The 23,721-nt window shown below is 34.7% G+C and overlaps 1 protein-coding gene across 2 annotated transcripts in view; it reads left to right on the top strand.

Moving 5' to 3' along the window:
- Positions 1-23,721, top strand: part of WDR72 (WD repeat domain 72) — a gene marked incomplete at both ends in the record, with an annotated part of 194,334 nt that overhangs the window by 101,748 nt on the left and 68,865 nt on the right. For both annotated transcript variants that reach the window (XM_081227042.1, XM_081227043.1), the window contains 4 exons: positions 6,195-7,012; positions 9,698-9,789; positions 13,830-13,909; positions 19,188-19,383. In XM_081227042.1, coding sequence (XP_081083168.1) covers positions 6,195-7,012; positions 9,698-9,789; positions 13,830-13,909; positions 19,188-19,383 — 1,186 coding nt within the window. The remainder of the gene's footprint in view (positions 1-6,194; positions 7,013-9,697; positions 9,790-13,829; positions 13,910-19,187; positions 19,384-23,721) is intronic.

Here is a 23,721-nt window from a genome sequence, read left to right as displayed (position 1 = left end):
ATTTTTAGTGTTCTTTACAAACCCAATTTCTGTCTCTTTGTAGGCTAATAGTCTGAACAACAGCACTGATTAATTCTCTAAAAATAGTGAGTAAAGTATTTTTAAATTCTTCCTTAAAAATAATACATATGTTAGTTTAAATGAAATTTAAGGCAACTCTTAGAGGTAAAAAACAAAATGAGAACACAAATCCAGACAAGAGAGAGAAAGCTGAAAGACCATTTGCTAATCTCTGGGTTCTCTCAGCTTTGGTTTTAACTGCGACACAGGTAATTAGAGGTAATTCGAGGGAATGTCCAGGCCCAGTGTATTGATGGGAAGTTAGGTTGGAGACAACTGCGCAAATCCATTATTCTCTAAGAGCTGTATATGCAGTGAAAAAGTGAACCAAGGTGAGGGATATATTCCACAAATGGAGATAATAAAGATTTTTCTGTTGGTTTTAGCCCAAGATGGATGGGGGAAAGTAGGTTTGCCTGAAAATTGATAACCATAACCTAACTTCACATGGGTTGAGGGTTAGGATTCACATTACTTGCAAGGAATGAAAAACTCTTAAGGTAAAATTTTTATTTAAATAGGGACCTGCTGGTGGTACCCCCTGAGTACCTGGCAGTCAAAAACACAAAAGCTCTCTTGAAGAATGCATCTTTAACCCATGTCTCAAAGGATTCTCATCGATAATGTTTCACACATACACACACACACTTACAAAACATATAAGGAAACAGGAAAGTATCAGCAAAATAAAAAAGAGGCATATTCACAAGGATTTCAAAAATTGGAACTATAGATACAGAATGCAAAATAAGTATGCTTAAAAAGATAACAGAAGGCTTGAAAAATGTAAGTAAGAAATAACTGACTAAAAAATGACCAATTTGTCAAATAAAACTTCTAGAAATGAAAAATGTAAAGGTTGAAATTAGAAAAGCCATGGTAAGTTAAATGACACAATAGAGACGGGGGGAAGAAAACTGGCAAATTAGAAGAAATTCTGAAGTGATTGCCCAGCATGTGACACAGAGAGACAAAGAGATGAAAAACATGAAAGGAGATAGAGTGACAAATAGCTAATCATAGTTCCATAAGGGGATAATAGGATAGATAGAGAAGATATTCAAAAAGACAAGTCTGAGAACTTCACAAAATTAACGAAGGATAGGAATACTCAGATACAATGTAAGAAAGATTGGGGGAAAACATACACACCTAGAAGAATCACAGTGATTCTGTGATTTTACGCAGAATATTAAAGACAAGATCTAAAAAGCAGCAGAGAGAAAGGCCAGATGGAGTGACAGACTATCAGCTCTCTGTGTGACATGTCAACCACATCAAATGAAACCAGAAGACTGCAGAATAATGCCTTACAATTGTTATGAGAGAATAAGTTAAAACAGTATACTCAGCGAAACTATCTCCTAAGAAAAACATGATTCCGTTGAGAGGATGAACAAAGTCAAAGTTGATTATTTGAAAAGAAAATAAAAACTGACAAACTTCTGGCAAGAAAGAAACAAAAGCAACAAAAATAATATCAGAAATGAAAAAGGACCCATAGTTATAGGTGTTACAGAAATTTTAAAAATTATAGGCAAATAATATAAACAGCATTTTGAACAATTATAAAACTATCAAAAGAAATTAAGCACTGTCTAAATAAGTGGGAGATATAATCTGGAATTTGATAAACATCCTCAAATTTATATAAAAGAGTAAAACAACAGGATAGGAGAAACTACCCAACCACCTCTTAAAGTCTTTTCATGAAGCTGTTATACAATGGAGTATTGTGCAGTCATAGATAAATTGATTAATGTCCCAGGGAACAGAGATCAGTGAGAAAAGGACAAATTCACAAATAACGTTGGAATAATTGAATGTCAAAATTTTAAAAAACATGAAAATTATTCCCAGTTGTGAACCAAACACAAATATGAAAGAGAAAAGTATGAAAGAATTAAGAAGTTGTGTGGAACTTTAAATTTTGGAAAAAAAATAGGTAAATAATTTTATGTCCTCTGGATACCTATAATTTTTAAAGTAAATATTTCATAAGTTTGATAGCATTAAAATAGGAATTCAGTGTTCATCATAAAACACTTTTAAAAATAAAGAAACGACAGGCCACAAATAGAAGTATTTGGACCACATAACCAACAAAAGATTACCTCTAGAATGAATGTATAACTCTAAAAATCAATAAGGAAAAGACAAAAGAAAGTTTATAGAAGCCATAGGTAGACACTTTATAGAACAAATGTGAAAAGATAATGAAATATTGCAATGATAATGGTAATAATTTAAAAAATGAAAATTAAAACTACAAGGGATACCATCTTATATCCCCATATTGACAAAAATGAGATCCCGTATTAATAAGGATGTGGAGCATGGAAACTCTTTATACAGTGCTACTGAGACTTATAAATTCATACAATTATTTGGGAAAATCTAACAGAGTTGAAGTTGTGCGTATCCTATGAATTATCAATGTCACTCTAGAAAGTTTTGCAGATGTGCACCAGAAGAAAGTCTTCACCAGAAGGATATTCACACTGTGCCTTTTAGTATTTTGTAATACTAAATCTTGAAGATAATTTAAAAATCCATTTAAATGAATAAACTGTAGTTATCATATAGTATAATACTTTTTAGTGGTAAAATGAAAGAACTACAGCTGTAATTGTCAACAAATATGAATCTCACAATCACAAAATTCAGAGTAAATAAAGCAAATCATGGAAAATTATAAACAGCGTAATCATATTTTTATGAAAATTGAGAACATGCAGAATCAAATAGATTAATTAAGACTAGATATTTAAGATTAGGACATTAAATGAAAGCAAAGAAATCATGACCATGGAATTCAAGATAGTATTTAACCTCTGACAGTAGGCAGGGGTATCGAATCAGAGCAGGTTCTTTTTTTTTTTTTGCGGTACGTGGGCCTCTCACTGTTGTGGCTTCTCCTGTTGCGGAGCACAGGCTCCGGACACGCAGGCTCAGCGGCCATGGCTCACGGGCCTAGCCGCTCCGCGGCATGCGGGATCTTTCCGGACTGGGGCACGAACCCGTGTCCCCTGCATCGGCAAGCGGACTCTCAACCACTGCGCCACCAGGGAAGCCCAGAGCAGGTTCTATTTTTTTAACCAAGATGGGGACACATTGTTGATATTTAACATTTAAGTGACATTATTTGTTTAGAATGAAATGTATAACACATATAGAAAAAATAAAGAGAACACAGGACAAAAGTGTACAGCTCAATAAATTGCCACAAAGCACACACCTGCATGATCACTACATAAAGTAATAAAATATTCAGCACCCCAGAAATTATGTCCTCCCTGCCCTCCAAATGTAATCACTATCCTTATAGATTTATTATCTATGAATGCTTCCTTAAACCCTACTGGTTTCTTTGCTCCTGTTTTGTTTGTTTGTTTGTTTGTTTGTTTTATTTAACAGTCAATTATTTTGTGTCTGGCATCTTTGGTCAACATTACATGGGTGGATTCATACATTTTATACATGTTGTTAAATGTCTATAGCTCTTTCATTTTCATTGTATATTTTTCCATGATATGAATACATCACAGTGTCTCTATCCATTGCACTGTTGATGGACATGTAGGTTGTTTCTAGTTTGGGTCAATTATGAATAATGATGCTCTATAGTTTTGTCCATGTTTCTTAGTATACAACATGATGATCCTAAAAAGACTAAATGTATGGTTTATATATTATTTGTGTGTATTAAACATTACAAAATAAAATAATGTAAGAAACTCCCTTTGTGAAATTAATAGGTAGTGAATGGTATTTTTATCTTAATTTCACTTTTTGAGGACCACTGGTGGTAAACATGTTTTATATTTTACTTTGAATGTTATTATTTGCGAATTGCTATTGATGCTATTTGCCCATTTTTCAATCTATATAGTACTTTTTTTGATTTGCAAGTATAGCTGATTCACTTTGTTATAAAGCAGAAACTAACACACCATTGTAAAGCAATTATACTCCAATAAAGATGTTTTTAAAAAATAAAATAATTGTACTATCCCTTATCTTTAAAAAAAATTTTTTATACAGCAGGTCTTTATTAGTTATCTATTTTATACACATCAGTGTATACATGTCAATCCCAGTCTCTCAATTCATCCCCCCCACCACTTGCCCCCCTAGGTGTCCATACATTTGTTCTCTACATCTGTGTCTATATTTCTGCCTTGCAATCCCTTATCTTATTGGTGAAAAAAAATGTGCTTTTTAAGGTTGCACCCATTTTGCTTTTTTACTTTAAAAATTTTTAATGGCTTTAAAATTTTTTTAATATTTTAAAATATATCATTACTGAAAAATTTCAAAAAACTAAATCAAAAAAACAAAACAAAACCCCCTAAAGTATAAATAACATCATTTTAATCCCCTCTTCCCAATTAACTATTGTCAATATTCTGGTATCTGTCCCTTGTGGCTAAATGCACATATATATTTATATTACTATTATAGTGAACATATGTAATACATAATATATTATATGTTATATATTATTATATACATATATTTATATATGTACATATGTATGTATTATATCAACCTTTAAAAATATCTACATATCCATACGTACATAGTTTTTTTTTTTAATTTATTTTTTGGCTGCGTTGGGTCTTTGTTGCTGTGTGCGGGCTTTCTCTAGTTGCGGCGAGCAGGGTCTACTCTTTGTTGCAGTGCGCAGGCTTCTCATTGCGGTGGCTTCTCTTATTGTGGAACACAGGCTCTAGGAGCACGGGCTTCAGCAGTCGTGGCACGTGGGATCAGTAGTTGTGGCTCACAGGCTCTAGAGCGCAGGCTCAGTAGTTGTGGTGCACGGGCTTAGTTGCCCCGCAGCATGGGGGATCTTCCCGGACCAGGGCCCAATCCTATGTCCCCTGCATTGGCAGGTGGATTCTTAACCACTGTGCCACCAGGGAAGTCCCACACACATAGTTTTACAAAAAGGATTTTTTCCTGCCTAATAGAACACAATTCCCCCCCAAAATATAGTTGTACACCATCATTTAAAGATATTTGGATGATATTCCATTGTATATATATACTAATTGTTCATTCAACAAATATTTATAATACTGTATAGTAATAATAATACTGTATAGTAGCATTATTTTATAGGCATTGGGAACAAAGCGATGCACAAAACACCAGGGGTGGAGTTTGAATGATACTGGGGAAAATATATAGTAAACAAATAAATATTTCATATAATATAAGGTAATAATTAGTACTATGAAGAAAAAAAGCAAGGAAGAGGATAGAGAGTAATAGGTTGCCATGAGAGTATATGGTACTCAAGTAAGGAACCCTAAATGAGCAGGAACATAACTGAACTGTGGGAGCCCACCATGCCAGTATCTAGGGCAAAATCATCTTAGACACAGAAAGAACAAATGCAAGTCCACAAGGCGAGCCTTTAAAATAAAAAAAAGCAATTTGATACTGGTTCACATTTAGATTACTTCCAATTATTAAAAATTTTAAACAAATATGGAGAGACCATTTTTGTTAAAAGACTTCTTAAATTATTGCAGGTGTTCTAACTGTTCTCAATTTTCATACCCACTTTTCCCCTATTGTATGTTTTCATGGCTATATTGATAAGAAGATATGCAAGTGTATCTGGAAGGAAGTTAATCTGATGCCATCTTACTCTATAGGCCTAATTCATATTTTTTAGAGGAAAAAATGAAAGTTTTAGAAAGTAAAAGTTTTTCAAAAAATTAGAATATAGAATGTTGAATTTAGAGGGGAATTTTTATAGCTAAGGCAAAAAAATTAAAATGCCTTGGGTTGTACTGCTACTTAATTTCTTTTTATGCCATTTTAATATCATGGAACCTTTAATAAAATCACTTAAAACTGGGCCTCCCTAGTGGCGCAGTGGTTGAGAGTCCGCCTGCCGATGCAGGGGACGCGGGTTCGTGCCCCGGTCTGGGAGGATCCCACATGCCGCGGAGCTGCTGGGCCCGTGAGCCACGGCCGCTGGGCCTGCGTGTCCGGAGCCTGTGCTCTGCAGCGGGGGAGGCCACAGCAGTGAGAGGCCTGCGTACCGCAAAAAAAAAAAAAAAAAAAAAATCACTTAAAACTAAGAACTTTGACACATAAATTTTTAAAATCTCCCTTAGGTCGCTGATGCCAAGTCTTTCTCAGGACCTTTTAATGTCTTGCCTGTGAAGACAAAATGGAGTAACATTGGTTTTCATATCCTTCTATTTGATCTGGAAAACCTTGTTGAACTTTTGCTGCCAACTCCAATCTGTGACGTTGACACTTCCAATTCATTCTATGGCAATGAGATCCTGAGAAGAGCCAAAAGCACAGTAGAGAAGAAAACACTGACACTGAAAAGGAATAAAACTGCCTGTGGTCCTCTCTCAGTGGAGGCACAAGCCAAGCCTGTTAGTGAAAGCCCAGCCCAAGGAGAAAATACCATGAAGTTATCAGAAGAAAATGATGGCATTAAAAGGCAGAAGAAAATAAAGAGCTCCAAAAAGATGCACCCTAAGCAATCTAGAAAAGTCAATGCCAACCTCACAATAGACACAGCTAAATTGCTCCTATCTTGCCTTTTGCCATGGGGAGTGGATAAAGAATTAGACAATCTTTGCATTAAACATCTCAATATTTTAAAGCTTCAGGGTCCCATTTCTTTAGGACTTGCTTCAAATGAAGATCACTTCTCATTGATGCTGCCAGGTTGGGATTTATGCAATGCTGAAATGAAAAAAGACTATTCAAAAGTAAATTTATTTTCCAGAAAAGTTTTGGACTTGTCAAATAAATACATTTCCATTCTTCCAAATCAGGCTGGGATGCCAAGAAGACCGGAAAATAATTCTGATTCTTTGCAAGAGCCAAACACTATAGTTTACTTATTGAGCAAACTATTTTTAGTTAATAAGTTAGTTAACGTGCCTTTAGAACTGGCATGTGGAATTGACAGGTAAGACATGCTTAGAGATTTTAACTATTCTTATTTACGATATTAAAAAAATTATCATTATTTGTTATATTTAGCTCACTAGCCTCCCTCCTCCCCCCTCCTTCCCTCCTTTCCTTCCTTCCTTCCTTCCTTCCTAACTTCCTTCCTTCCTTTAGATGAAGAGTAAATATGCAACATCTCCTTTAGCGCAAAACAATTTTAAGAAAATCTTCCTTTTAATTCTTTGAGATTGGATACTACTTTGGGCAATAAATCTATATGTTTTAAAATTTATTCGTCCAACAAATATCCATTGCTCTTATAATATGTGCCAGGAAATTCACAGTACTGGATGCTGAATGATTCAATAGATAGATAGATAGGTAGATAGATTCACACACACCTTGAAATCCATTATACTTGTTGTGAATTAAGTATGAACAAAAAACATTTAAATAATTGCCTATGATGATAAACTTCATATATCATTAGGAAAGGAAAAATTTGAAAGTTTCATACCTCAAATCCCACTGTTTAATTCATACTTCAGCATATTAAAATAGAAGAGGTTATCATTAATTCATTTATAGAAAGTACAGTTTAGTAATAATAGGCATTGTTTTTTGAGTGTTTAATATCTACTAGTCACCATGTAAGCCCTTTACATACATGATTTCACTTCATGTGCACAGCAAGGCTGGGGTTTAGGTACGATTATTTTGCTTATTGTATAGATGAGGATATTGAGGCTTATGGAGAGAAAGTATCAACCCCAATATTAATTCAGAGCCTTACAAGCTGATTCAAGGCTGGGCATCAGTTTAACTCCAGAGTCTGATTGCTAACCTTGACTCTGTGTTTACCTTCTCCCACTGCTAAAATTCAATATACTTTTCGTAGTCTGATGTTAGAAGATTGGATTCAATTCATCAAGTGCTTACTGAATATGTCTTTAGCACTAGCTCATAGAGGAAATATAAATAAATTTCTCATTTGGGTAGGAACTAATTGAAATGATGAAGATAATGCACATTAAATAAGTAGAAAACACTGAAGGAACAAGGAGAAATATTTGTAGTATAGGTAAGTATTATAGGCGGTCAGAGTAAAGAGAATAATTAGTGTGAGATAAAACCATCAGAAAGCCTTTATAGAAGATGTGCCATTTGAACTGCTCAGTACATGGTGGTAAATAGTCCTTGACATTTCTATTCTTTGGTAAGAGCTCAGTTCAACAAATATCTGTGTCAGGTACTAGATAATAGAGTTCCTGCCTTCAGTGAACCTACAGTCTGTGAGCAAATCCGTATGGATTATGTAGATTCAGTGTTAAGCTCCCTATCATTACAATGCTTCTATGCTATAGGGTTTTCCATTTTCTGTTTGGTGGCCCTAATAATGAGAAAACAGAGACTGGTGAATTTCCATGATTCATATACTTAATTTTCCTCTATTTTCTTTTCTTCTGTTCATTACAATATATATATATATACACACTTATATATTACTTCATATTTATAATTTATATATATAATATATATGTATTTTAATTTCAGTTAGGCACTTTTCTTTCTATTACTAAGAAAATTAAATAACACCTAAAGTATGATTTTAAAAAAATTGTAGTCAGCCAAGCCTGAAAACCTGAGAATGAACCCTGGTTTTGTTGTTAAACTAGTCATGTGGCTTTGGACTAGTCACTCAGCCCCTCTGGGCCTTGCTTTCCTCATTTACAAAATGAGATGAATAGAATAGGTGATCATCAAGATTTTTTCAAATTCTTAAAAACAACTTATATTTGTTAGCCTAATCATGATCCCACAGAGCAGATGAGGGACTCAGTTATTGTCGCCAGAGTTTTTCATTCTGAGTTTGTTCCAGATACTGAATACAGGATGTGAAGGATATATCTGGTGCCCTTTAGGGGAGATTAAGGGCTTTCAGCATGCTTTCCATTAAATGGCCTTAAAATCATTGCCACACATAAGTTAATCTTTACAAAATTCTTCATTAAAACAAATTATTGAATGGAGGTGTCAGGATTAGAGACTGCTTCCCTAAATAAGCCATTTCACATTTGATCTGCTAATGGAAACGGCATGTTATATTTAGGGAAATCAAAATAATGTGTATTGGATTTGTGACTCCAAATCCTTCCAATAAATTTGGCCATTTTGCTAACATTTCACTGTGGTTGTAAAGGTGGAGAAATCTTTGTATGCTTAACAACTGAGTGTGTGACGAAACTGAATTTTAAGGAAAGAACTATCTGCCTATGAGAATATCCCTGGATAGTATCTGAATGTCCTCTCATCGAATCACTGGACTAGGGTAAAGCCTGTCTTCATCAAGCCCTGATGGTACCTGGGGATAATTCTTTGGCAGCTATGAACATATTAGGATTCAAAAATTTATTACATTAGCCACAAATCACATGACCTAAAGTCGCAAGGCCCCTCCAGTAAAAGTGGATCACAAGATAATTCTGGTAAACTAAGATTCACAATTCATTTAGGGTTAGGGTTTTAGGTAAGTTAAAGTGGGGAAAAAAGATTCACTGAAGAGAATAATGTCAAAGATATTGCTAAAAATAATGTGTTCAATTCCCAAATTTGTTAAAGTGGTCATGCAGTCATATCGTCAATTTATTTCTCAAAATGTTTTTTATACATCTTTAATAATACCCTTTGAATCTTATTTCAACAGTTCTTTCACAATGGAGTCTGTGCATAAGAAGATGAAAAGTCCTGGGAATGATATTTTAAATATTTCAAGCTTCTACGGTTATTTACAAAATGGTAAAGGAGTTAGTCTAATAATTTTTTTCTTCTATGAAATAAAAGTGCTATAACTGGATAGCACCCTACAGTTTAGAATAAGAAATGTGCATGTTTACTGATTCAGTCTGTATTTTACATGGTTATAGTTTTGTATTCTGTCTATATTTGAAATACACATGAAATTTTGTTATTAAAGTAAATATCTTATAAGACATAATATGATAGATTTTATCAAATGATCTTTGAAATACCTAAAAGTCTGAAACTTTTCAGCAAAGGAAACATTTGAATATTAAATTAAGGTCATATGTGATTTATGGGGAATTTACTGTATCAATATCTTTATTACCAAATAAGTAATTATTATATTAGAGAGTTTTACAGTTATTTCAGAAGATTATATAATGGTCCTTGAATTCTTCTGAGTAACAGTCTTGGTGTTTAGATTTTCTTTTGATGCCAAATGGCTAATTCATCTCTAAAACCTGCTTCTCCAAATTTTTGACATCTCATTAAATGGCAATCCAATCTTTCCAGTTATTTAGGCCAAGAACTTTAATGTCATATTGACTTTCCCCTTTTTTCTTGTACCCCACATCCAATGTTTTAGTAATCATGTTGGTTCTACCTCCAGAATATATCCCAGATTCTGACTGCTTCTCTCCACCTACATGGCCAGCCCCCTGGTGTGAGCCTTCATCCCCTCTTGCCTGGATACAGAAGCCTCCTAACTACCCTCTGCTCCTATTCTTGGCTCCTACACTTTATTCCCAACCAAACGTCCAGAGTCATCTATTTGAAACTAAGTCAGAACCTCATGCTACTGCTTAAAACCTTTCAGTGGCTTATGTTTCACTCTGAATAAAAGCTACAGTCCTTAGGATAGCTCACAAGGCCCTGTATAACCTGGCTGCCTTACTTACATCATCAGACACACACCCCCATCTGACCTCATCTCTTTGTACTCATCCCCTGCTTCACTCCTTCCAGCTTTGCTGGGCTTTTTAACTCTTACCCACACATGACAGGCAGGGTTTAGGGTGTTTGCACTGACTGTTCCCTCTGTCTAGAATGCCCTTTCTCCAGATTCCACATAAGTCAACCTGCTGCTCCCCACCTCCATCCTCCATCCTTCAATTCCTCCTCCAATACCATCTTATCAGTGAAGGTGCCCTCCCTTCTCCCCCGCATACCCTACCCCTTTCCCTGTTTTATCATAATCCTTTTCACTATCTGACATGCTGTATAGCATTTTTTCATTTGCCACCTACTTCCTGCTACTCAAATGTAAGCTCCAGGGAGGCTGTTGGGGTTTGTTTGTTTTGTTTTGTTTTTTTTTTACATCTTTATTGGAGTATAATTGCTTTACAATGGTGTGTTAGTTTCTGCTTTATAACAAAGTGAATCAGTTATACATATACATGTGTTCCCCTATCTCTTCCCTCTTGCGTCTCCCTCCCTCCCACCCTCCCTAGGTTATTGTTTTTTATGACAGTTTTATTCACTGCTGTGTCCCCAGTTCCTAGAACAATGCCTGCAAGGAAGTAAGCAAGTACTTTTGGATTAATGGATGAATAGAAAATAGAACAATGGTTTTGGAGATAAACCACTAAGGTTCAAGATCAAGTTCTGCCACTTACTACTTAACTTTGGGTGTATCTTTTACTCCTTTAAAAGCCGAATTTACTGCACTTGTAAAATGGGAATAAGATTCCAGAATTGATGTGCATTTTGCTTCCAAAGTTGTACAGTATATGATCAATACATTGGGATGACCTGAACAACACTGCACAGTGGCCCTCTCAGGGCTACTGAAAAGAATATTCATTTGGGATATTTTAAAGTGAGAGTTTATTAATAGCTTCCAATTATTAAGCCCCTAGTATGTCCAAAGAATTATGCCAATGACTTTACATATATTACCTCAAATAATATATAAACAGCAGTGCACAGTAGGAGGATCTATCTCTGTTTTACCCTTGAGAAAATTGGGACTCAGAGAAGTTAGATGATTCACTCATAGTCAACCAGCTGACAAGCTGAAGGGCTAGGATTCCAGTCCAACTCCGTCTAATTCCATACCCCTGTTCTTTCCACTATGTCAGGCCACTTCTCATATTTATGATTACAAGTCATGATTCCTCTATATTATCCAGTCTGGATTGCCAGCCTTCTCCTTAGATAGTAGCCCTTTTTAGGGTTATTTGCTCTAATTTTCATTTTTTTATAACACTGGGAAAGAGACTAGGATTTAAGATGCAGTATAAGTAGTTTCTGCAGAGACTTAGGGATTTGCTAACCAGAGCCAAGGAGGCCCCAACTTTTCCTATGACTGTCCCAACCAAAGCAGGCTGAGCAACTAGTGTTATTACTGAACAATCTCCCTGTTGTTGAGAGGTGGCATTTATAGCATTTAAAATTCAATTAGGTACTAAGGAAACATAGTTTTATGTTTTATAGTCGCCAGATGGGAGGTGAAGGGAAAAGAGGGATTCACTTCATGCTATTAATTCTATAAAGTCCAAGCCTGAGGAAGCCTGGGATGTTTTCTTTTTATCTTTCCCCCTGACGTTATAATTAATTCTTTAACTCACTGTTATTGCCAAGAAAAGTTGGCTCTCACTTCCATCTCATATTAAAATTTTAACATCACATTAAAGTGTGCTGTGAAGTACCCCATGATGCCAGTAAGTAGTTACGGTTGAGACCGATACTTAGCTTTGATGGTGGAATCACAAGGTCAACAAAGTGAGAGAGGGAGAAAGGAAAGCGATCAAAAGAAAATGCTCTGCTACCTGCTGTGCTCATGAAGAAATGGAAAATATGACTTCAAACTCATAGTGTTGTATCATATCACATCTTTTACATACTGTTCTTGGGCATTTCAAATTCACATCATAGGTTCCATCAGGATAAAATCATGATATTAATGAGAAGAAGTTTCTTATATATTTCTTTCATATTCTCAGTTTACATTATATTAATACCTTCTATTACATTTCCCTTCACCACTAATGTGAGATATATATATACACACACACATATCTATTAATATATAAAATGGTAATTCAATGAAAAGCATCTTGGACTAATACTAATTTAAATAGTTGATCCAGGATTTCAAACATACATTAATACATTAATTTAAATAGACAATTATAGCAATTTTCCCTCCAGTGCAAGCCTGAATCACTCTTCCTTATCTCGCTCCTGGATCTGGCACCTAGATAATATACTTTAGCCATCAGAAAGCCTTAATTCATTGATTTTTTCATTTGGATGATAATATGTTCATTTTCAATTAATGAAAGGGCACTTATTAAGTGCTTTTCTGTGTAGGGAACTGTCGGACACTCTATGGATCAATTTAAATAAACCAAGCCATAGCTCACTCTTAAAATTTCACACTGAACATTAGGGCAAATAGATAGAAAGGACATTTAAAAGGGCAAACTTAAAAAGAAACAATACATAACAAAATGAGTCAAATTAAACATAAGTGCTATACCTATTGATCAGAGTAGTATAGCTCAGGAGGAAGAATCAAAGGAAGTCTTTTATAGGATTTTCTGTGTGATAGATACTGATTCATGGCAAGGTAGAATTTCAGGAATTATTTGTATGAGGAAGGCGTAAAATTCAGTGATCTGTTTTGGGGGGAATGTTGGTCATTGTATTTTGTTGGCAAAAAGGTACTGAAATGGGTTTAAGGTATAAAGATGAATTTGATTTGATGTGAATGTGTATTAGTATAATTGTTAGAAATATATATATGTATGTTGATTAATGTTTCTTGACTCTGGCTATATATGAAAATCATCTGAGAATCTTTTAAAAAGTATTAATGCCTGCCCCACCCTCACCAGATGCCTGCCCCACCCTCACCCAGGGACCTATTAAACCAGAATCACTGGAAGATTGAACCTGGGCATAGGTGTTTGTGGGAAAAAAAAAAAAGGCTCCCTAGGTGATTCTAATGTGCAGCCAGGGTTGAAGATCATTGGGCTGCATCTGTGTGTAATACTCTGAAGATATAAATGTGTTCTATATATTTCTAGGTAAGAGTGAATCCCATCTACCTGAAGCTGACATTTCACTTTTGAAGCTAATTTCCTGTTGGAAAGACCAGTCTGTCCAGGTATGATATGGTTCATGTTCTTGAAGTTATTGGAAGAGTTCCTTGCTGCTGTGGTTCATTCATACTCCCCTTTACCTGAGAGTATAGGTGAGTAGGTACTCTTGTCCTCACACATTTTCTTCCAGGGTATTTCATTTAATAGGACTAACGCAGAGACTAATAATGAGGGAAAAGTGGAAAATAACATGCAAGGATGCACCAAGTTAAGGGGCATGAATAGAGGGGGCTGAGGAAGGGATGTTTATGTTGTTACAGGTAACTTATTGCCCACTGAGGTTTCAGTTGGTGGCAGAAATGTCTATTATTTGATTTCATAATTGGATATAAAAGTCCCTAGGCTTGAGAATTTGGTAGGTATAATTAGAAATCATTTTTCTATCATTTTCATCTGTGAGTTGATATAGAGAGCTGGTTTCCTCAATGTCCAATTTAAGTCTTTCTTCTTCTTTTAAGGATTTTTTTGTGGATAGCTTTGAACATTGTACAATAATATCTGTGCATTGATTAGATGAACATTTATTGGAACTTTATTCTTCATGGGCTTAATAAATGTCAAATTTGCAAGACAAGAATAGCAATAACTCCAATTACAAATGGTTATTTTTGGTTACAGGAAAACAAAGAAAGTCAACTCAGAACAAATTATGGGGGCTGACACCATAAAACCAAATAAACACAGTTGGGATGGTTATTAAAGCCATGGCCTACATGATTTGCCCCTCGCCTAACCTCTTTCTTCATCATTCTCCCCCATTCTCACTAGCCACGTTGATCTGCTTGTAATTTCCAGAATATACAAAGCTCATTTCCACCTCAGGACCTTACTATTCTCTCAGGCTGGAATTCTCATTTTATCCATTCATCATTTGGGTCTTTGCTCAAAAGCCAACTCCTCAGAGAAGTCTCTCCTGATCACTCCATCTAATATTGTCACCATACCTTGCTGCCCCATGCTCCAGTTACCATCACATTATCCAGTTTTATTTTCTTTGTTGTGTTTGCTTTTAGTGGAGATTATACCATTTTCTGTTTTTGCTTGCTTATCTTCTGTCTTCTCATTGAAACAGAAGCTTGCTGAGAGCAGGGACTTTGCCTGTCTCACACACCCCTTTCACCAGTGACAGTAGCCAGTCAATATATATTTAATGAATGACTGAATAGCTATGCAAAAAGCATCTGTGATAATCAAATAAATATTAGTATATGTTGACTTTACCAGCATATTTACAGTCACCCTAAAAGAGTCTCTATTAAAGGTGGGATTTTTTTTCCCCAGTAGCCAAAGAATTTCTCAACAGGGAAAACAATTCTTAAGGAAAAAAGAATTCAATAAAACAGTTATCCTGAGTTTCTCTAATTAAAGATCTTTTGTAATTGTTCGTTGATCTTAAATTTTAATGTGGTTTGGATATGTTTGGACTAATGGAACTTAAGGTTCTATGATTCTAGGACCTTGTGTAAAATGCTGGCAGCAGGACAAATATTACTAGAGCTTTTATTACTCACTCTGTATGAAGTTTAAGCTTCAAAATTCTCCTCTCATTTCTGCCACTAACCTGATGAGTGACTCTGGAAGATAGGTTTAACTTGTTGGTTATTTATTTTACTCATATGTAAGGTGAGAATGAGAATTCCTGGGGCCCTCAGGAAAAACAGAGGCTCTTGCAAGTATCCATATAAATGCTTCATTAACCAATCCTTAAATTCCTTATAAAGCTGTTCATTTAAGCAGTTAGTCAAATTATGTTAACTTGAATCTGCTTTTTAATGTATTTTAGGAACACTAGGTGGTAATGGAATGATTTTGTAAAAAAAAGAGCATAATCCTACTTCAGAAATTGAAGGGGGTGTACCTTTAAGGGAATGGGTAAGGATGAGTTAATTTTGCAGATGAATGAGTTTGTCTGGAGATTGTTTTTTTGTTTCTCACACATGAAATATACACAACATAGAAATAAATGCTGGAGAAGCAACAGCAGGTTTTGGGGTTGCTAACTTGCATGTTTCTGAAGCAGCACTAACATTCTTTGGATTTTATAATCTGACACCAATGGGTGAAATCATGACATCCAGGCCTCCTGAGAGAAGTATTGCTATTCCAGGAGATGATGCAAGACATGAAAGGCTCGTGTGAGCCTGAGTGTTGGGAAAATGCTTTTATACCAGAAAATCTGGACACTGAAACCACAAGCAGGCCACGGGGGCCCTTAAGAGTCTTTATAATACTCTGTACTATTTTACAATACTTTGCTGTTTCAAGGTGTTGGTAGAAAACCATTAACATTTTTAGCTTGCTATGGCATAGTAATACTTCTAGTAAAAAGTATATGGCCCAGATGTGGCTCTCTTTTCCCAACCAATGGATTTTTAAACCTTATTTTAAATCTGCACATTCCTTCATAAGTGTGTAATGCTTTGCATATCTGTCTTTTCAGGAAAACTGTATATGCATTTGGAAGACAGCTTTATAGCCATAGTGCTTTCAATTTTAGCTCAGCATTAACATCACAAAGTTATATAAAATAATGTCTACAGATTTTATATTTTGTTGGGAAAAATTCTATGCCTACTACCTATCTACAAAATTTATCTACTCTGTTTATATGCTAGAGACACTTAAGTACTGACAGTCAGAAACTATCATTAAATTTTACTTTCCATAGTGTATATTTTTAAAGTATACAATACCTATTTCAATTCCATTAGCCTGGTTTTAGTGCTCACTGTATACCAGATACTGTAACATTATTATATGCTTATATAAGTTGTACCATTTCTCTGTGTATTGACTTCACACTGAGCACAAAGCATATATTTTGAGTTTGTCTCTAATGGGGTATGTGCCATTCTGTATTCACTTTTAAGTTTTGTGGCTCTGAGTATCCTGTTTATTGTGGTTAATATGTTTCATTCTGCTGTTTCTGCTTCATCTTGCTTTTTAATGATACTCATATTGATTATTCCTGCAATATGCATTTGTAGTGACAAATATGTCAAAAAGTTTCAAATTTTAACAGGTAAAAAAATATGGTCATGATATACAAATCTAATAACTAGAAATGTTAATTGAAGCTGCATAAATCCCTGTATTTTTTTAAGAAAGAATATTGATCCAAGTTGTTATAGAATATTATATCTAGTGGATAGAGGACTTTCTAAATCATAGTTGTGAGAGAGCATCCATAATCCCATGGGAGCATATGGCCAAACTGCCCATTCTGAGGGATAGACCATAGTCTGGATGTACTACAGTTCTGAGGATATCCTCTAATATCTTCCTGATTTTTATAGGTATGAACAGAAGCAAGTTCCATACAGCTTTCTGTGATTGAAAGCTCTCATCCTAGCCTCTCTCAGCATCACAGACTGTTTTATAAGTATGGACATGAAATCCCAGAGAAGTATGTGACTTGTCAAAAGTTACATTTGTAGTAACTGTCATAGTCAGATCAGGAACTTGGACCTTCTCATGTCAGATTGAGAGCTCTGTATACCACACCATTCATGTCTTGGAAGCAGTGCTATCAAATAAATGTGTGGCAAAATTAAAATGACATAAATTCAGTGTTGTAAAATTGTCCATGAATAATTAATACAGGTTGCCCCATCATAATATCTACATGATAAGCATAATTCACTTATTGTGATATAGAATAGTATATGTTAATAGATATCATAGCTAATAGTTAATATACAATGTATCTCAGCATATGGTAGATATTAATAAGCATTACTCATCAGTATCATAATGTGTAGAATTATATGTTGTGTTCATGGTATGCAACAGCTTTCATATATATTCAACACTCAACAGTGTTGAGTATGTCCTCACATGATGTAAGCATTATGTACCTGTATTGTGACAGGCAGTACTACAATATTAATAGACTTGGTATGCAATAGTAAAATCATATCATTCATTAGCCTTTTTTCACGACCCAACCAAGCATCTGACTGGACAAGAATAGGGGGATGACCAGTGATCAGGCAGCTCCTCTGATACTTTCAGGAAGCTCCCTATATTTAAAACTCTAGAATAGAGTTTAGAACCCAGTTCCTTCTACTCCTGTAGTTCACCTAGCATCTGCCATCAGCAAAAACTCTCAAGTGTCCCTGGAACCTAAAGGTCTCATAAGCTACCAGGACACATAAAAGGGACTAAATAAATATTTAAATGAATACCTACTCTGTTTTGGGCATTAGCATCTCTCGATTACCAGTTTCAGTGGTGTTGTCCCAAAGCCCTAGCTCTAGGCATCCTATGGGTAGACTGGGAATAAGGCAGAGGGGACGATGGCAATTATGGAACATGAGTCATCTTGACAGAGGACAGGCTTTTGAAGGGAAAAGAGTAGGCATTGGGACGTGGCTATGTTAAAGGTTGAACTATCAGCCAGGGGAGGATATTGGAAAGGTGTCCCAAGTTCATCTAGATCAGCAGTGCCCTTCCTTTTCTCTCACCAGTTCAGGTCTTGGCTTTCCTTGAACTCTACCTAACTCCTGGACCTTACCTCATCCCTTACCAGGAAGGGGCTAAGGTACTGTCACTGGCTTTTTACTGAGATGTAAGGGTATAGAACCTTGGGAAGACATATACTACTAAGGACATAGAATCAGGGATTAGAAGCCCTGTCCACCATGTCTGTGTGGAACTTGGGATGTCACATCCCAGGTTCTTCATTTTAAAAATGAACATACTGGATTAGATGCCCTGTGCTAAATATTTCCCTTCCCCTTCCCTCAACCACAGGTCCTTGACTGGGTAGGTACAATAATCAGAAGGGAGGCTTTGCAGTATTTTAAGCCATGTAAAACCATATATGCATACACACAGTTTAGTGAGATTTACTATTAAAGTCTTGTCTTTAACTTTCTGTATTAAACCTAGTTTAAATCAAGGGTTTTTAGCTAAATCGTGTTTTAGAGCTAGACATTGAGGCACTAAACCTGTCTTTCAGAACAATGTGATATACTAAAATTTCTTTATCTTCTGGTATAAATGAAAATATTTTATGAGAAAGAACTGAGAACTCCCTTTAAACTTTCCTTTTACATTCTCTTACGGTTTTTTTAAAAGAACAGTATGATGATTTGGGTGCCAATTTTCAGTAACTGCATTTCAATTGTTTCAGATGGTAATTTTAGTGGAATGGAGCATTCCAATTTATGTGAGACTTATTCAAATCAAAATTCTAGACTTTGGGTTTTATATAAGACTCCAAGCATTTGTGATAACACTAAAAATAATTCATTAAAAAAAAAGAAAAAAACTTTACAGGTAACTGAAGCAATACAAGCTGTTCTTTTGGCGGAAGTTCAACAGCACATGAAAAACTTAAGAAAGACACCAGTCAACAGTGAACCAGTGTCGGTGGCAGAGAATGGTGACTATGAGATGACGCAGATCCTGCCAAAGATTGAATGGGCCAAGGAGCCAGAGTTACAGTGTGTTACAAACACTTTGCCTCTGCAAAGTAAGTGCAAAATTTATTGGTATGCTTTTTCATCAGAACTTTTTCTACTACTCAGAACATTTTGAGAATGAGTTCAATATATCACTTCTGCAAAAACCAAGCCAAGTGCCCTGTTTATGACCTTTTCTGCTATCAATTTCCTCATAATTGTCAAGTTTCTAATTCTAAATTCTATTATAATTAATAAATTCTTTACAGAACAAAATTTATATTATTTATTTAAATGTTTTAAAGTTAAGTCAGTAAAAATGAAAACAGAACTAACAGTAATAGCTTAATGGGACATACATTATAAGGATACCCCGATAATAATGGGTCCTAAATTTGTTTTCATTTGATACCATGGTAATAGCCATGTGCCATTTTTTTTTTTTTTCTTTTCTGGGAGTAAGAAATGTACTACAAACTAAAATTGCACTGTTTTACAGTTGGACCACTTGATTCTTTCTATAACAAATTTTATCATTGTAACTTTATAATCATAGTGTTTATGGTTTTGACTAGCAAGTGAATCTAAATTTCTGCTGTAAAATGTCATCTGATTTTTCAGCCTGTTAGTTATGACTTAAAAATGATTTTAAAAAATGGTAAAAAAAAATTTAAGCAAAAATTTGATTTTCAACTTCATTAGTAAGGTTTTGATGAACAAATGATTTATAATATGATTAAATATATATATTTGTCAGGAAAACACGTTACAAATTTACATGCTTCAGGTTGAAAGAGATTTTTATTTGGGACTCAGAGAAATGTTGCTATATTTAAAATGTTAACTCTTAAAACAGGTGTCATTCTTTAAAATGCATTATATTTATTTCTTATTATTTTTATAAGATTACTGACTAGAGAGTATTATGCAGTGAGAGAGTATATGCAGCAGGAAAAGGCTTTTTCAGTAAAGGCCAAAGATCAAAATAGATAGAATATTTCCTAATGCCAACACAGTCAGCAAAGCTGGTAAATTCAATAAGTAATTTGTTAAAACTCAATGGCAATTTCAAGTCATTTGTTTACTTGTTGTCAAGAAATCAGCTTTAATTATCTGGCAAATTCACCCACTTTAAGACACTTCTTTTTGATCATATCACAAAATTGTAGTTGTATTACACCTTTCAAGCAAGAAGTAGAAAAATTCCTTTTTAAATTAATTTTCAATGACTATATTTGTGTTCTTGATTCATTTGAAGAGGCACCTATAGTGTCATTTAGTAGGTTTCTTCCAATTCTCCAAAGACAACAGTGTGTTCATCATGTGTTAACTCTCATTAGGTGGTATTTCTGTGCCTTATCCATAAACTTTATTTATTTATTTATTTTTAACATCTTTATTGGAGTATAATTGCTTTACAATGCTGTGTTAGTTTCTGCTCTATGAAAAAGTGAATCAGCTATACATATACATATATCCCCATATCTCTTCCCTCTTGCGTCTACCTCCCTCCCACCCTCCCTATATCACCCCTCTAGGTGGTCACAAAGCACGGAGCTGATCTCCCTGTGCTATGTGGCTGCTTCCCACTAGCTATCTATTTTACGTTTGGTAGTGTAGATATGTCCATGCCACTCTCTCACTTTGTCCCAGCTTACCCTTCCCCCTCCCTGTATCCTCAAGTCCATTCTCTAGTAGGTCTGCGTCTTTATTCCCATCTTGCCCCTAGGTTCTTCATGACCTTTTTTTTTTTTTTAGATTCCATATATATGTGTTAGCATACAGTATTTGTTTTTCTCTTTCTGACTTACTTCACTCGGTATGACAGACTCTAGGTCCATCCACCTCACTACAAATAACTCAATTTCATTTCTTTGTATGGCTGAGTAATATTCCATTGTATATATATGCCACATCTTCTTTATCCATTCATCTGTTGATGGACACTTAGGTTGCTTCCATGTCCTGGCTATTGTAAATAGAGCTGCAATGAACATTTTGGTACATGACTCTTTTTGAATTATGGTTTTCTCAGGGTATATGCCTAGTAGTGGGATTGCTGGGTCGTATGGCAGTTCTATTTTTAGTTTTTTAAGGAAACTCCATACTGTTCTCCATAGTGGCTGTATCAATTTACATTCCCACCAACAGTGCAAGAGTGTTCCCTTTTCTCCACACCCTCTCCAGCATTTATTGTTTCTAGATTTTTTGACGATGGCCATTCTGACCGGTGTGAGATGATATCTCATTGTAGTTTTGATTTGCATTTCTCTAATGAATAATGCTGTTGAGCATTCTTTCATGTGTTTGTTGGCAACCTGTATATCTTCTTTGGAGAAATGTCTGTTTAGGTCTTCTGCCCATTTTTGGATTGGGTTGTTTTTTTATTTGATATTGAGCTGCATGAGCTGCATAAACTTTAGTGTCTAACTTAACCATTGGCCCATAGTCCTCATTTCTGGGTGAGAAATTCATGGTAGGCTATCAAGGTGAAACTTTTTATGAGTTTTGCTATCACATGACTTACCCATTATTTGAAGTTTCACCAGATTGGGCCCTGTTCTGTCCCCAGTTAGTTCTCGGATATAAGAATTATTAACTCTATGGAACTGAGTCTTACTATGACTAAAAAATCTGGATCTTAATAAATATTATCTATCTTTTGATCATTACTGAGTGGTCCTTTGCCAATTTTAAAAGAAAATTTAGGGTTAGCTTGTGATAAGAATTGGAACACAAAAATATTAAAGCTACTTTATATGTTGGTGGATGAAATTTAGAATACTTTATTTAAAATAAATATAACATATTCACAAAATAATGAGCATATATTTTTCTGGGAAATATTTCCTGTAGGAAAATATTAACTACAATTGCAATTAAATAGGAAGTAGATAAGCATTGAAGAGGAAAATTTCCAAGAAATATTATATTGGATATTAACATTGCCATTTTTTTCCCCTTTTGGAAAAAACTATTTTTTAAACTATTCAGAGGAACTAAGTAAGATTATTAGAAAAGTTTTAGGCCTTTATTAGTGGTATATACTGCATTACTTCATGGAATTTTTAAAAATAAATAAGTAAAAAGCTGTTTTATTTATATCAAATGTCCTGATTTAAGGGTTAAGAAGATGGTGTATGTGCTATTCACCAGATATGATTATTCTTCAAATGTTATTGGGAGATTTACTTAACCCCAGTATCACTGCAACATACATCATTTTATCAAATATTCTTATGATAAATGGTTTATGTTGTTTGATTTTATCAGGTCCTTGTTCATTTTTCCTCTGTGAGCTCCCCATTCCCCCATATTTTTTTTCTAATTTCTTTTATTCTTTCTTGGTTCCTTGATTTCTTGATGCATCTTATTTGTAAATCATTGGGAAAGTAATAGATGATTGTTTTTTGTACAGATACTCATAAACTTCTTTTATGCCAGGGTAGATTGTTTGGTTTATTAGCATTATGGTAATATGACAATAATAGTCATAAGGAAAAAATAATATTAACAACAAGTTATTACATTCTTAATATGCTCTAACACTAGGCTAAGTAATTTAGGAATGCTAGCTCACTTTTTCCTTTTATTTTCACATGATCTACATGAACCCTAAGGCTCTGTTTCCAATATTTGAGTTGTCTGTGTAAACAATTTTACAGTTTTTAAAAAAAATGTCCATGTTCATGGAATTGAAGTCACGAACTACAGCTGAAAAGAACTACTCTCTGAGAAAGAGAGATTCCCATGGTGCTACCTAGGCTTTCCCTGACATAAGTCTCTGTATATGTTTAGGTTGACATACTAATTATGTATCTTTCTCATACACATAAAAATAAATAATATTTCAAAAAAAGTTCATCACCATACTAGCTATCTTGAAAGCCACTGGTGTTGCACATCTTGTACTTTGAGACATGCTTCCTGTTATTATTCCATTTTTTAAATGAATAAACTGGACTTACAGGAGGTATGTGCCTTGTCTAAAGTCACAAAATTACTAAAAACAAGGAAATGAGCCCAGATATTCTCTTAAACACTGCGTTCTTATCCAATAAGCTACATTTCCCATACTGGCAGCATGAAGGAAATTTGCTCTAAATCAGCTTGGTCTGAAAATTGAACAATTTATCGAGTGGTTTTCTTAGATTTTTATTCCCTTCTCATAAATCATACTTTCTATTAACAAAGAAAATGCAGAGTGTTCAATCATTGCCATCTCAGCCCTTTTAATAAGGAAAATCACCAGGTTTCTTGAACTGTTTGTACATGAGGTGGAAATCAGTAAAATGAGAATTGAAGCATAATATATGTTTGAACTTTATAATTTTGTATCTTATTTTTTTTCAGTGTTTCAACTTGTTACATTTCGCAGCATGTATTTTATTTGAGGTCTTAATATTTGT

This window comes from Mesoplodon bidens, assembly GCF_964165515.1.
Source record: "Mesoplodon bidens genome assembly, chromosome: 3".
NCBI lineage: Eukaryota > Metazoa > Chordata > Mammalia > Artiodactyla > Ziphiidae > Mesoplodon > Mesoplodon bidens.
The sequence above is the reverse complement of the archived record's forward strand: the minus strand, read 5'-3'. Positions and strand labels throughout refer to the sequence as shown.